This window comes from Thyridium curvatum (genome assembly GCF_004353045.1).
Source record: "Thyridium curvatum strain D216 chromosome Unknown NODE_43_length_354360_cov_84.162100, whole genome shotgun sequence".
NCBI classification, from domain to species: Eukaryota; Fungi; Ascomycota; class Sordariomycetes; order Thyridiales; family Thyridiaceae; genus Thyridium; species Thyridium curvatum.
This window is the reverse complement of record NW_022156798.1, coordinates 157,051-169,644: the sequence shown is the minus strand read 5'-3', so window position 1 is coordinate 169,644 and position 12,594 is coordinate 157,051. Positions and strand designations below refer to the sequence as shown.

Genomic DNA, 12,594 nt, shown 5'->3' with positions numbered 1-12,594 from the left:
ATAGGCCCAGTATTGCTACATTTACAGCTGGCTGCAGGCGATCTGATGATTTTCTCGAAATACAGGCAATTGATGGCGGTGCAGTGAATAAGACCGTTTGATGAGAGCGACTCGAGGACTCCCCGGCCAACGGTGAAAATCACTAAGAAAACTGCACTACCGCCCCTGCAGATGGATGCGCGGTACTTGTACTGGTACCTGGCTGGCAGCGCGATCCAGCTCTAGAGCTCCCCCACATCACCCATTATGCAACCTTGAAGCTCGCCCTCTCCACTAAAAGCCACGGCCACTTGGAGCCTGGATCGCTAGGAATTCTTAGCCTCAAATCTTGAATTCCGCCATCACTCCTTCAGCCTCGCACACCAACCAACGAAACATACATTGCGCGCATCCTCACCACCACACCCAACGAACCAGGGCGACAATGCGATTCAGAAACACCGTCGAGAGGCTCGACAGGCCAAGCGCTTACTTCAACAGCAGAGTCCGCTAACCCCTCGCTCACCCCAGTTACTATGTTTGTCTTCGGCTGACGTAGGTTCAACAGCACAACAAGCGTCGTCGCAACGATCGCGACAATCGAGATGGCGAGAGTGAGGAGAATGGCCAGCCGGAGCAGCCGCAAGAGGACCCTCTGAAGGATGCTACTACCCTCTACGTTGGCAACCTGTAAGTGATAGCCGCCTCGTTGCCGTTGGCACCTTCGGACACCTCTGATCTTCCGGCTCTCAAAAAGCTCGTTCTACACCACCGAGGAGCAGGTCTACGAGCTGTTTAGCAAGTGCGGCGAGATCAAACGCCTGATCATGGGTCTCGATCGGTTCAACAAGACGCCTTGCGGCTTCTGCTTCGTGGAATACTACACTCACCAAGATGCGCTCGACTGCATGAAGTACATCGGTGGCACCAAGCTCGACGAGCGCATCATCAGGACGGATCTCGATCCTGGATTTGAGGAGGGCAGGCAGTACGGCAGAGGAAAGTCGGGTGGACAGGTCAGAGACGAGTATCGTGAGGACTTCGACGAGGGCCGTGGCGGTCTGGGCCGAGCCATCCAAGACGATTCCTATGATCGTAGGTAGGGGAGGTAATCTAGGAGACCATATAGAGGCTATGGTGAAGGGCGAAAGGACGTGGAAAATACCCAGCATTCAGCAATTCGTCTAACGGAGATTTCTTTCATCATTTCCATAAAGTACATTGTGCGTATTGAACAGGACCTTCATCGGCGACTGATGGCCCGACTGTTGCCATCTTTCGCTTTTCGATGCTATATGGCAGTGACCGGAGATCTACTCTGCCTCTCTTTCCACCCTTCGATATCGTACACTGCGTCTCGTACCCCCGCCATTTGTCAAAGCAAGGCCTATGCCTTGCGGAGTGTGCATGGTGGTTTTTGGACACAAACTTCCGACTGCCCTCTCCGCCGTGGCCCAACACATCTGCTCCTGCTCTAGTAGCCTGGAGGGTTGAGGCGCTGCGACACTCTCGTCCACTTTGGGAGTTCTAATTGCCATGAGAATTAGCATCCATTCCACCTCCAGCATATTCATACCATAAAACGTGAGAAACAGAATCTGCAGCTTACTGTGAATGCCCTTTCGGTACCGCTTCTCCTTGCGGTCAAAGATGGTGTACTTGTCCTTGGGCAGCATCTCGGCCTCGCTCGGCATCTCGGCCTTCCACCGCTCCAGCGACTTCATCGTGTGGCCCTGCTTCGCGAGAGCCTGGTCGAGAGTGGCGACGATGCCATCCACGGCTCGGAGTCGTCTTCGCTGGCGGAGCTTCTGGAATCGCGACAGCCGCCAAGGAGTCTTCCTGTAGGGAGTTGTCAGTCGGCGCCCGGATGGTCGGGAGAGGGAGCTCAAAGTCCATGCACCTACCATAGAAGACCGCCATTCAAGACGTTTGTTATCCTGAACGGGCCGAACATGGTTGCGGATCTGTGTTGTGTTGAGAGATTGATCCTCCTGAAATGGGCTCTCTGGTGATTCGTGATAAATTTCAATCAGCGGTTTTGGGATACTCTGCCAGCCCAGACGCTAAATGCCAGCCAATCGAAAGCATAGCCGGGAGTCCACTCCACAGTCCCGCCTTGCCCGCTTTGTTATGCAGCGCAGTACGCACGCGTGCCCCACAGTGGACAACAACCTGCCGGCCAAAGCTCAAAGCTGCGACGTCTTCCTCGAGATGCCATTCTTGCCCGTCAATCTCTTGCACTCTGCGCGCGCCCATCCCCAGCTCCTTATCTCCCAGAGCGCCGCCCCTGTATGCCAATGATTGACAGGTGATCGGTCTCGCGCGCATCAACACCATGTCCTATTACTTTGCCATCATCGGCACGCAGGACAACCCCCTCTTCGAGTATGAGTTTGGCACTTCGAAGCAGGGTGGCGACGGCCTCTCCCGGTTTTCGGAGCAGGCGCGCCACATGAACCAGTTCATCCTGCATAGCAGCTTGGACATCGTCGAGGAAGTACAGTGGACCAACGGGCAGATGTGAGCCTTTTTTTCCCCCCCTTCGCTGCCATCCCGGCCCTCCAACATTGTCACGGATCATGCGTCATCTTCCACCTCTCATTGTCCACATGTCCGTAACCCACCGACTGACATGGCTCCGACTCCCTAGGTACCTCAAGTGTATCGACAAATTCTTCAACAACTACGTGTCGTGCTTCATCACGGCCGGCAACGTCAAGTTCCTCCTCCTTCATCAGCCCTCACAGCCTCTTTCGTTGTCCACCTCATCCCGGTCGTCCACATCCATCGGAGCCAACCCGACGAGTCCGGCCACGGAGGAGGCCATCCGCAGCTTCTTTGCCGAAGTTTACGAGAACTGGGTCAAAGCCATAATGAGCCCCTTTTATAAAGTCAACATGGAGATCAAGAGCCCCGTCTTCCGCAGCAGGATAGCGGCGGCCGGGCGGAAATACCTCTAGTGACACGAGGAACGTGGCGAGAATTGCGCAGATGCTTAAGCGAGTTGGAGCAGCAGATACCCAATGTATACATTTAGGAGCTTTTTTAAGAGCCCTACGAGTGCCCATGGTAGACGGGCGCCAAGCCAGGATGGCAAAAGGAAACAATATCACGCATCGTTAAAAAGTGGATAATAGACGCTGTTCATGTTCAGAATGTGGTATTTGTTTACTCTTGAGACACGGGCTTGTCATTCCTCCCGTAGGAAAACGCCCTTGATCAATGATACCGGTAATCCCTGCCTCTTAACGCCGAAAAATATCAAGTATGGTTATCATGACCGTATTCCCTAACCCATCGCATAACCCAGACTGTAGTAGACAGACAGTAGACTCCCACACGCGTCCGCGCAGGACCTGGCTGTACCAAGAATTCGCTGCCTTCCAAGAAACTCAACAGACCCCCATGGTTCGGAGGAGCTGTTTAACCACCGAAACCGTACAGGGTGCGGCCCTGGCGCTTCAGAGCGTAGACAACGTCAAGCGAGGTGACGGTCTTGCGCTTGGCGTGCTCAGTGTAGGTGACAGCGTCACGGATGACGCCCTCGAGGAAGGACTTGAGGACACCGCGGGTCTCCTCGTAGATCACTGTAGATGGCATGTTAGTATTCCGTGTCTTGCTCTTGTTGTGACGCTTGTACAGGTGGGCAACTTACTGGCTGAGATACGCTTGACACCACCACGACGAGCGAGACGTCGGATAGCGGGCTTGGTGATACCCTGGATGTTGTCACGAAGAATCTTGCGGTGGCGCTTGGCACCACCCTTGCCGAGACCCTTGCCGCCCTTGCCGCCTGTGATGGAGACATGTTAGCAACTGGAGTGTTGATTTGTTGTTTGATTGATGCCTTGTGCAATAGTCGAGATGCATAGGGAAGCGGAAGGGTAATTGAGATGGAGATGGTGGATAGTGGTGGTCCCAAGACGCGACGCGTTCTTGTTTAAAGGTTCCATCACCAACTATCAACACCACCCATTGCTTGGAACCCCATGGCACAACGACGCCATCGAGAGCGATGAGGCTCGCACAAGCTCAAAAGGATAAAAATAGAAGTGATACTTACGTCCAGTCATATTGAATGGGGTTAGTGGAGATGTAAAAGGGTGTTTAGTTGATGGATAGTGATGTCGCGATGGACAAGTTGATGTTTTTGTTGATGGGAGACGTGTAAATGCGACGATGTAAGGGGAAAACAAGAGAGGGGAGACTCTGGGAAATGGAGGGGGCCAAAGTGGGAGGATTTGCTTTAATAGGGGAGTGCGGATTGCAGGCAGCTACTGATTCTACAAATGGTGGGAAATGGCGCTAGTCTGTTTTTGTTTTAATTGTAGAAAAAGGGTGTGTTGCTGATTTTCGCCCTGCACGCATTTTCTCAATGCTGGGCTGTTTCCTGCTAAAAATGGGGGCCGCTTTGGCCGTGGTATTTCATTCTTGAAGGACTGGCAGAAACGCCTACTGTTTTGCGGGTGGAAATGCGCTGTCATTTTTGCAGGCGCGTGCCGCCCCACTGTGCTTCTTTATTGGGCGCGGTCCGCTTCCAATTGTTTTCTTTGCCCGTCCCTTTTGGGTCAAGCGTAGTCTTTCCTGGTGGTCCAAGCTCCTTCCCCCAAGTGGGACGGACGTGGTGGATCAGCACTCGACTACCTAGGTAGGTCTCCTCGACTCGACTCGACCGCGTTGGACAGCGTGTCATCGGCCAGGCCAAACGCGTGGATTCTAACGAGGCCGAGAACTTGTCCGTCCGGTTCCAAGAGCAAGATGAGTTGCTTGTTTCTGCCGAGAAAGAATGCCAATGGCAACCGGGGATCGATAGCCTCACCTCATATCTGCACGCCTCCAGCTGCGTTATCAATCCATACTCTCTGTAGCCTCCTCTCCTAACCTCTCTCGCCACAATCAACATATGCTACAAGACGGACCACAGCTGGGTTTTTTTTTTTGTTTTATGGTTGCATCTGCCGTCGGTAAGACGGGCTTGGTAATGAATTTCATACGAGGCTCAAGACTTTGACAATGTCCCGGGCTACAAAGCCTCTCTAAACCCATCAGAAAGATGCTACCTGATAGTGGACTCCGCTTCCGTCATGCCTCATGCCATGCTGCAGTACTCTAGTTTTCCTGGAACGCCGAAACCATGCAGTTACAAAAAGCCCAGAATGACCCAGGCCACGACGAGCCTTCCAGACCCCAGAACAAATACCCTATCCCTGTAACATCTGCTGTTAGGGTTCTGGTTGAGCTTGCCAAAACCCACAGCCCTATTCCCGCTGTCAATTACGTCCAAGTAAAACCCTTGTCCACCGCCTCAATGCATCATTGAGTCATCGTATCCATCATCGTCCTCCAGGCTTTCAATGGCCTCCTTGATCTTTGAGCTCGCCTGGAAATGCCTGTTAGTCATGCCGATAAGCCACATTGTGCCCGTTAGGAGTCACTCACCTTTGGATCCAAACTAAGCGCGACTGTGAAATGCCGGACCGCAGACTGCTTGTCGTTGAGACTCTTGAACAGCTTGCCCAAGAGGAAGTGGACCTGAGCCTCGTCCGGGGCGAGATCCTTGAGGATCATCAGCTCCTCCTTCGCTGCCTCGGCTTGGCCTAGGATGAGCAAGGCTCGTGCTTTCTTGAACCTGGTCTGTGCAGCTCTAGGCGCCAGATCTGTAGCCTTACTGAAGTACCTCAGAGCCTGCGTCGGGTTCTTTTGCTTCTCCAGGATGGTGCCAATACAGCATATGAGGACCGCATTTGTCGGGTGGATGTTGGACGCGGTAAGGTAATGCGTGTAAGCTTTTTCGTAGTTGCCGAGTTTCTCGTACACTTTGCCGATGCCATAGTAGGCATTATAATGACGCCGATCTGCAGCGAGTGCGTGACGGTATGCTGTCAATGCCTTGTCGTACTCTTCGTTGGAGACGTGTTCGTGCCCCTGCAGAGTGTATGCATAGGCAAATTTCGGATTGAGTTGCGTAGCCCGCTTAAAGCAGCGGAGAGCCTGCTCGTGATCCTGTGCCAGGGACCATGCGTTGCCCAGCGCGCACCAAGCCTGCGGCGATAGCCACGCCGAGTCTACCAACTCATGCGAGAGGTACGACAGATCCGTCTCTCTCTTCAGATGCCACAGAATGGTCGAGTAAACTTCCATATCCTCCAGGCGACTGGGCGCTAGGACGCGGACGCGCCGGAAGTGCTTCTCTGCCTCAGGGTATGCAGCTTGCTCATAGGCCGCTCGTCCCATTTGTGCCAGAACCCAAGGCGTGTCCGAGTGAGCCCTTGGGAGGGAGTTGTAGCACTGTATCGCTTCTTGGCAACGAAATTGCGACAGGTGCTGGTAGCCAGAGGCCAACTTCTTCATCAAGTCCATGATCCACCGCAATGCCTCCTCCGTCTTGGCGGCGTCGTTTTCCGAAGGCTTCGGAGCCTGTGACTGGCCCAGATGGGATGGCACCTCCCTGACCCTGGGCGCCTCGTTATGGTCCACGTCCATGGTGTTGTCCTCAAGTGGTTTTCTATTGCCGCTGACGACTCTGCCCACTGTCGACCCACTGGAACCTGGCCGCATCACTCTGGGGATGGGCGGTCTGGCCTTCTTAAGCTCTCGTGACGCGGCTGCCCCAATGGTCGCGGCTCCAGAATTGTTCTTGGTGATGGAGGGTTTGAACATGTTCAGCCTCGCACTTCTCCTCTGCGGTGCACCGGCTTCGTCGGCTTGGTTCTGGCGAGCCTGTACCGGATGCCCCGACACTGTTCGTTTCCTGTCTATCCCGGACAGCGTTGAGGCGGCCGTTCGGAGAAGTGACGGCGCCTGTTCGGGGGCCGCCGACTGCTCATTATCGAGCGTCTTGTTGTCCCTTCGCCTGGCTCCTAGGCGGTAACCCATCCTCGGTACGGCATCCGTGAATGCTTGGTCCGTCGTCTGGACCGACCTAGTCCGACGTGACGGCGCCTGCGGTGGTTCTTGAGGAGCAGCTGATCTACCATTGGCGCCTTCAGCATTCAGTGACGGACCTGAAGGTGTCTCCGTCCCATCGGGCGGGGGTGGACTAGGGTTGTGGTTATGGTTCGCAGCATTCCTCAGTCGTGCAGCGGTAATTCTCGACATGAAGTCGTTCTCCTCGGTGTCCAAGGACATCAGGTTGGACAAGGACGGCGCATCTGAAAAAGCTGCAGGTCGATTTGAATCGAAAGGATCCGTCATATCTTGCACAGCTGGCCTACTTGCCGTTTTGCGATGAAGCGGTTCCAGCGCGCTCAGAGGGGCGCTATCCTTCTGATCAAGCGCAGTATCGCCGTGGTCGTAGTCGAAATTACGAATCAATTGCTCGCCGACCCTGAAGACGTTGGGGACCCTGACCGCCGCACCCATGTCACATATGGACGTGAAGGCGTCCCACATGAAAGGATTCAGCTTGAGAGACTCCTCGAAGCAGGCCACGGCTTTGTTTCTATCATCCATGGCACGGTAGAGCTTGCCGAGCAGGCAGTAGACCGTGGCTGCATCAGGATATAGAGATCGTACCGAGGACGTGTGCTTTCCGAAACTCGCTCGATTGAGCCAGAGCCCCTTGGATTTCTCCAGGGCAGAGATGCCATCCCTGTAGCGCTCGAGAGCCAGCGCGCTGAGCGCAAAGACATACGCGCAGCCGAGATGTATACCTCTGTATCCTGCATGTTTGCTGATCTCGGAGGCGGATCGGAAGTCTCCTAGGCGGTAGTGGCTCAGAGCAAGCAAGAATGCTGATTCACCCGACCTGGAATCGTGGGCAGCCAGCCTCTCGGCAAAGAACAACGCGTTGTCGTAGGATGTGTTGTCAAGATGGTAGTAAACCGCCTGTCTTAGAACGCCGGTCACCGCGGCACTGTTCGGGGCCATCGTGACGGCGGCGCTGTGCAGGGTGGTGGCTTGCAAGCACCAGGCGGGTTGGGAGGATGCGCGTCGGAAGGGATCGTTATCTGGTGGGTTGAGCCATAGGATGCCTACCACTGCGCACACTGACAAAAAAGGTACCAAGAAACAGCTGGCCAGAAAAAGATGATGCTGATGATAGATAGGCGTGCCCCAAGTTAATGGATCGCCTTCAAAGAACAGAAAAAGAAAGGCATGCCTGTTGCGGGTAGGCGCAATGATGTTTCGCTTGTCTCTTGTCTCGTGGCCCTGGGAAGCTTCCTGTCTCGCGATGTTGTGGTGTAGTGGGACGAGGTGACTTGATTGGACGCGACCTTGCTAGACGCTTTGGCTGGTGGCTGGGTCGCCTGCCGGGCAACCCAAATTGCAGCCGCTACCGATACACACCCGTAGTGCTGAACTCAGCCCTAGAAAAACGATGAGAACCCCCCAAATGAATCCACTAAACTCGCTGACTCGGTACCTGACAAGCGCATCAGGCCTCTACTGTCAGCCGCAAACAGAAACAGCCAAAGGAAAGAGTTTAGTGGGGCCAGGTGGCACACCTCAGGCTCTACCTCAGGCTCTACCAGCCACCCCCAGGATTGCAACCGACGTAATTGGCTTTTCTGGCTTGAGGGCTGTGAGCAATGCAACTGCGCAAAGTGTGTGTGCCATTGTTGGTTCAACCACCTTCTCTTCTGCCATGAACCTTGCATAAGGTATCAGCCGACTCATTCAACGGTCACCGGTGCCAAACCTGACCTGCCTGCTCGTTCAGCCACCACATTATCAGCTTGCTGACTCGACTTCATCCCAAGATCATCGTCCTCTTCGGCTACAGAACCTGAACCAGATCCTCCGTCATGGCGCAAAAGGCAAAGAAGGATCGAGCCAAGTCGAACGTGGCTGCGCTCAACAACCTCCACCTTGGCTCTTTGGTTGTCAACGGGTTCTTCCTATTATTCCACTTCCTTTTCAAGAGACGCTCGCTGCTCATCTTCGCTGTCATGAGCTTGCCCAGCTTGCTCTGCCAGTTGACCCTCGAGCGGTCCGGTCGCCCATCTTATGATGCGGCTACGGGTGCCCTCAGATCCTCCGGCGAGGACCTCTCGGCGGCAGGTCTCACGGAATACATGTTCGACGTGATCTGGGTCACCTGGATTACGGTTGTGCTTGTCACCTTGTTCGGGAACAAACTCTGGCTTGTGTGGGCAATTGTGCCTGCATATGGCGCATACAAGGGATTCAACCTGCTGGGAGCTACGAGACAAATGGCCGCGATGCAGAACGTTGACAACGTCGCGGCAGCTGCAGCTCCTGCCAATCGCAAACAGCGACGGGCCGCCTAAGTTTGACCAGTCCTCGACGATGGACAACTCTATGAGCCAGCTGTTCCGTCAAGCTTATGGCACGCCTGCTCCTGCGCCCACTCCTGGACTATCTCCGCAGGCACGTCTCTGACCATGACATGAATATGCTCCAGGGCTCGAACGCTCTGCAATGCAACCCAATTTTTGAACCACAGGACCTTTTCTTGGCCGCCTGGGCCGAGACGGTCCACGAAATAGCTCTCGACAAAGTCGGCGACAATCTTCCGACTTTCGGGCGTCATATCGCCTGTTGTGGGGTCGGTCGGGATGATGGTTCGTGACCACACGACAATATGGACAATGCCTGCAGTGAAGCCGTAAGGCCAGTCATTGACCAAGACGCGATAGTCGGATGCGTCTTGAAAGGGCGTCTGCGACATAGGGCTAAAGGGTGGCTCGCCCCAGGCCCGCGGAAGTCTGTTGACCAACAGGTACTTGGTCATCGACCCGTACTCGTTGCGGGTCGCTGCGCTCCATCTTATGTACTTGCGAAGGTCCGAGGGCTTTCTCTTCAATACCGACAAGTTATTGGTTTCTAGACAACGAATTAGAGTCTGGTTCTTCCTCCTTTGACACCGCTCACTTTTTCAGTTCCCGATGTCTCAACTGCCTTCTTTAAAGGCACGTAGGTACTGTATTCCGGCAGAGGATACTGACCAATGATGTTCTTAAGTTCGGCCCAGTCATGGTATTTGTATTCTTCGTCTGTCTGAGAGAGCACGTATCGATCCGTGTCGGTCAGAGGAAACGGTAGCTCATGGGGCAGCCCAGCTTCTCCCATCCTGGCTTCTCCCAAGGCCTCTGTGCAAGGACGTAGTGACAATTGCGCGTGCTTCTCCTCGTTGATGGTGGTGTGGACTTTGTAAGCTGCTTGGAGAGCGAGATGGTATATTCTCTTGGCTCTACTTGATATCTGTCAGACTCGATGGAAAGCACACACCAGCCTCAATCCCTCAGTGAGGTGGGTGTGCACCTGCCAAGTGTCGGTGGCTGCTGTGGTACATCATTACCAGGTACCTAAGGATAGGTACCTGAAAGCCCACCTACAGCAATAACAGGAATCAACCAGACACGCTAGAATCCCGGTGGTTGACCCCCACAGCACCTGAGGCGAGGTTTTGACAACAGACTTCGGGTCTTTTCTGGCCATCAGTTCCGCATCCGCCGCTCCCTCCAACCTTCACCGCCCGCCGCCAGCCGCCAAGCAGACCTTCTGCCGAACCCTCTCCAAGTCCCGGCCTAAAATTTGTTGGCGTCGTTCGATTTTGCTCCGCCTGTTGAGAAGGAGGGGGAGAAACCGGGGACCAGATCCCCGTAGCTACAGTAGCTTGCTTGCCTGAAGATACCTACATTATTCCTCGTCCCGCACCGCACCTCGAAAAAGTCGAGTGCCTCCAACTCGGACACCATCCATAGGGGAAAGTCCTCGACCGACCGACTCCAAAGCTCGCTCCAGCTCGGTGACGGCATCTCCGGTCCTCTCTCTCTCCCTCTCGCGACCTATCAAGAACTTGCAAGCTTCGAGTCCATTCAATTGGGCCATAATACCTCATCATGGCTGACTCCCTCGTTGCCCGCAAGTATTTTGACGGGATCTACATCCCCATGGGCCTCATCGTCTTTGGCACCTTTATTACGAAGCGGGAATGGTCTCTTTATGCTGTTATCTTGGCTCTGTCTCTTGGTGCATGGAAATTCACCAGCATGCGTAAGTCCTTTCTCGCCGGAGTTCTTGCGCGGAGCAGGCGATCAATGCTTGCGATTCCGATCTCGGTGCTAATGGTCGAGCTTGCAGAGCCCAAGAAGGTGCTCAAGCCAGATGCCTTCCAAGAGTTTGAACTCAAGGAGAAGACGGTAATCTCGCACAATGTTGCCATGTAAGTGCTATGGCCCTCTCTGTGGGTTATAGAAGGCTCTTCCAACTGACTTGCGCCTTTCTCAGCTACCGATTCAACCTCCCGTCGCCCAAGGCCATCCTCGGCCTGCCCATCGGCCAGCACATTTCTATTGGCGCTGCCATTGAACAGCCCGACGGAAGCACCAAGGAGATTGTGCGGTCCTACACTCCGATCAGCGGCGACCACCAGCCTGGGTACTTTGATCTTCTCATCAAGTCCTATCCCACCGGCAACATCAGCAAGATGATGGCCAGCCTCACCGTGGGCCAGTCCATCAAGGTCCGGGGCCCCAAGGGTGCCTTTGTCTACACTCCCAACATGGTGCGCCATTTTGGTATGATCGCTGGCGGTACTGGCATCACTCCTATGCTCCAGGTCGTTCGCGCCATCATCCGCGGCCGCGCCGCTGGCGACAAGACCGAGGTCGATCTCATCTTTGCCAACGTGACAAAGCAGGACATCCTTCTTAAGGAGGACCTCGATGCTCTCGCCCAGGAAGACAAGGGATTCCGTGTGCACTACGTCCTGGACAAGCCCCCAGAGGGCTGGACCGGCGGCGTTGGTTTCGTCACTGCCGAGATGGTCCAGGTGAGATTGATGTATCTTTTTTGTCTACCTAGCTACTCATTACTGACTACGCTTTTCAGAAACACCTGCCCAAGCCTGCCGACGATGTCAAGATTCTGCTCTGTGGTCCTCCTCCCATGGTCAGCGGCCTCAAAAAGGCAACTGAGAGCCTTGGTTTCAAGAAGGCCAAGCCTGTTAGCAAGCTGGAAGACCAGGTCTTTGCTTTCTAAGAAAGTCCCAATATCCAGTCCTTCGACGTGATGCATGCACCGGCTATTGGGCTATTAGGGCAGCCGAGCCCGCCTGTCATACGTCTGTCGACCTGTCAGTCAGTGAGGTAGGGTCCATGACCCAGGGAGCGGATGGGAAGGGGAAGCATCGCTGGATAGGGCGGGGCTTCTCGGTAGTCTCTCGGTATTGGGAGTTTTGGCTAGACGGGTCGGGCTGACCCGGGTGCTTTTACACACATGGCGTGGACAATAAAAGTACGAGTTTGGTATGTGCATGGACAAAATGGAACAGAGTGATGCTGAGATGTCCGTGCATTTCGTGTATAGAAATATTCCAGAATCGGACAATAGAACATGATGCTAACATCTCGAGATACCTACCTACACTTGGAACAGAACTGGTATGGTTCTGTGAGTCCTTCACAGAGACATGCCAAGCAAGGAACTCCGAGGAATTACCGAATCCAGTGGACTCCGCTGGCATAAGCATCCCCCGCAACTAGTCTCTGAAAATGGCCGGTACGACATTGAATTAGGCAGTCAGACACTTCATCAGTCATGAAGACCTTGATGGTGCATACCGGGTAGTCCGGCCATAGTTCTTCTACATAGCGTTAGGCCTTGAAGAGCCTGCGTCCCCTTTCGAGGTTCTCCTCGGAGCTGTAT

At 54.4% G+C, this 12,594-nt stretch overlaps 8 protein-coding genes across 8 annotated transcripts; 4 read left to right on the top strand and 4 right to left on the bottom strand.

Moving 5' to 3' along the window:
* Positions 1–424: 424 nt before the first annotated feature.
* On the top strand, positions 425–1,082 carry E0L32_007209 (uncharacterized protein; the record flags this gene model as incomplete). The annotated part of the gene is made up of 3 exons (XM_031141928.1): positions 425–484; positions 548–669; positions 737–1,082. 3 exons carry the CDS (start codon positions 425–427, stop codon positions 1,080–1,082), a joined length of 528 nt encoding a protein of 175 aa, XP_030993805.1.
* Positions 1,083–1,453: 371 nt separating this feature from the next.
* Positions 1,454–1,933, bottom strand: E0L32_007208 (uncharacterized protein; the record flags this gene model as incomplete). The annotated part of the gene is made up of 3 exons (XM_031141927.1): positions 1,454–1,506; positions 1,556–1,818; positions 1,884–1,933. 3 exons carry the CDS (start codon positions 1,931–1,933, stop codon positions 1,454–1,456), a joined length of 366 nt encoding a protein of 121 aa, XP_030993804.1.
* Positions 1,934–2,314: 381 nt separating this feature from the next.
* Positions 2,315–2,939, top strand: E0L32_007207 (uncharacterized protein; the record flags this gene model as incomplete). The annotated part of the gene is made up of 2 exons (XM_031141926.1): positions 2,315–2,499; positions 2,630–2,939. The coding sequence occupies 2 exons, from the start codon at positions 2,315–2,317 to the stop codon at positions 2,937–2,939; spliced, it is 495 nt and encodes a 164-aa protein (XP_030993803.1).
* Positions 2,940–3,402: 463 nt separating this feature from the next.
* Positions 3,403–4,052, bottom strand: E0L32_007206 (uncharacterized protein; the record flags this gene model as incomplete). Its single annotated transcript, XM_031141925.1, has 3 exons — positions 3,403–3,566; positions 3,635–3,772; positions 4,043–4,052. 3 exons carry the CDS (start codon positions 4,050–4,052, stop codon positions 3,403–3,405), a joined length of 312 nt encoding a protein of 103 aa, XP_030993802.1.
* Positions 4,053–5,284: 1,232 nt separating this feature from the next.
* Positions 5,285–7,848, bottom strand: E0L32_007205 (uncharacterized protein; the record flags this gene model as incomplete). The annotated part of the gene is made up of 2 exons (XM_031141923.1): positions 5,285–5,359; positions 5,419–7,848. The coding sequence occupies 2 exons, from the start codon at positions 7,846–7,848 to the stop codon at positions 5,285–5,287; spliced, it is 2,505 nt and encodes an 834-aa protein (XP_030993801.1).
* Positions 7,849–8,726: 878 nt separating this feature from the next.
* Positions 8,727–9,212, top strand: E0L32_007204 (uncharacterized protein; the record flags this gene model as incomplete). The annotated part of the gene is made up of 1 exon (XM_031141922.1): positions 8,727–9,212. One exon carries the CDS (start codon positions 8,727–8,729, stop codon positions 9,210–9,212), a length of 486 nt encoding a protein of 161 aa, XP_030993800.1.
* A 29-nt stretch (positions 9,213–9,241) lies between these two features.
* Positions 9,242–10,014, bottom strand: E0L32_007203 (uncharacterized protein; the record flags this gene model as incomplete). Its single annotated transcript, XM_031141921.1, has 2 exons — positions 9,242–9,742; positions 9,817–10,014. The coding sequence occupies 2 exons, from the start codon at positions 10,012–10,014 to the stop codon at positions 9,242–9,244; spliced, it is 699 nt and encodes a 232-aa protein (XP_030993799.1).
* Positions 10,015–10,787: 773 nt separating this feature from the next.
* E0L32_007202 (uncharacterized protein) lies at positions 10,788–11,928 on the top strand (the record flags this gene model as incomplete). Its single annotated transcript, XM_031141920.1, has 4 exons — positions 10,788–10,941; positions 11,029–11,110; positions 11,176–11,719; positions 11,779–11,928. 4 exons carry the CDS (start codon positions 10,788–10,790, stop codon positions 11,926–11,928), a joined length of 930 nt encoding a protein of 309 aa, XP_030993798.1.
* Between the last annotated feature and the right edge of the window lie 666 nt (positions 11,929–12,594).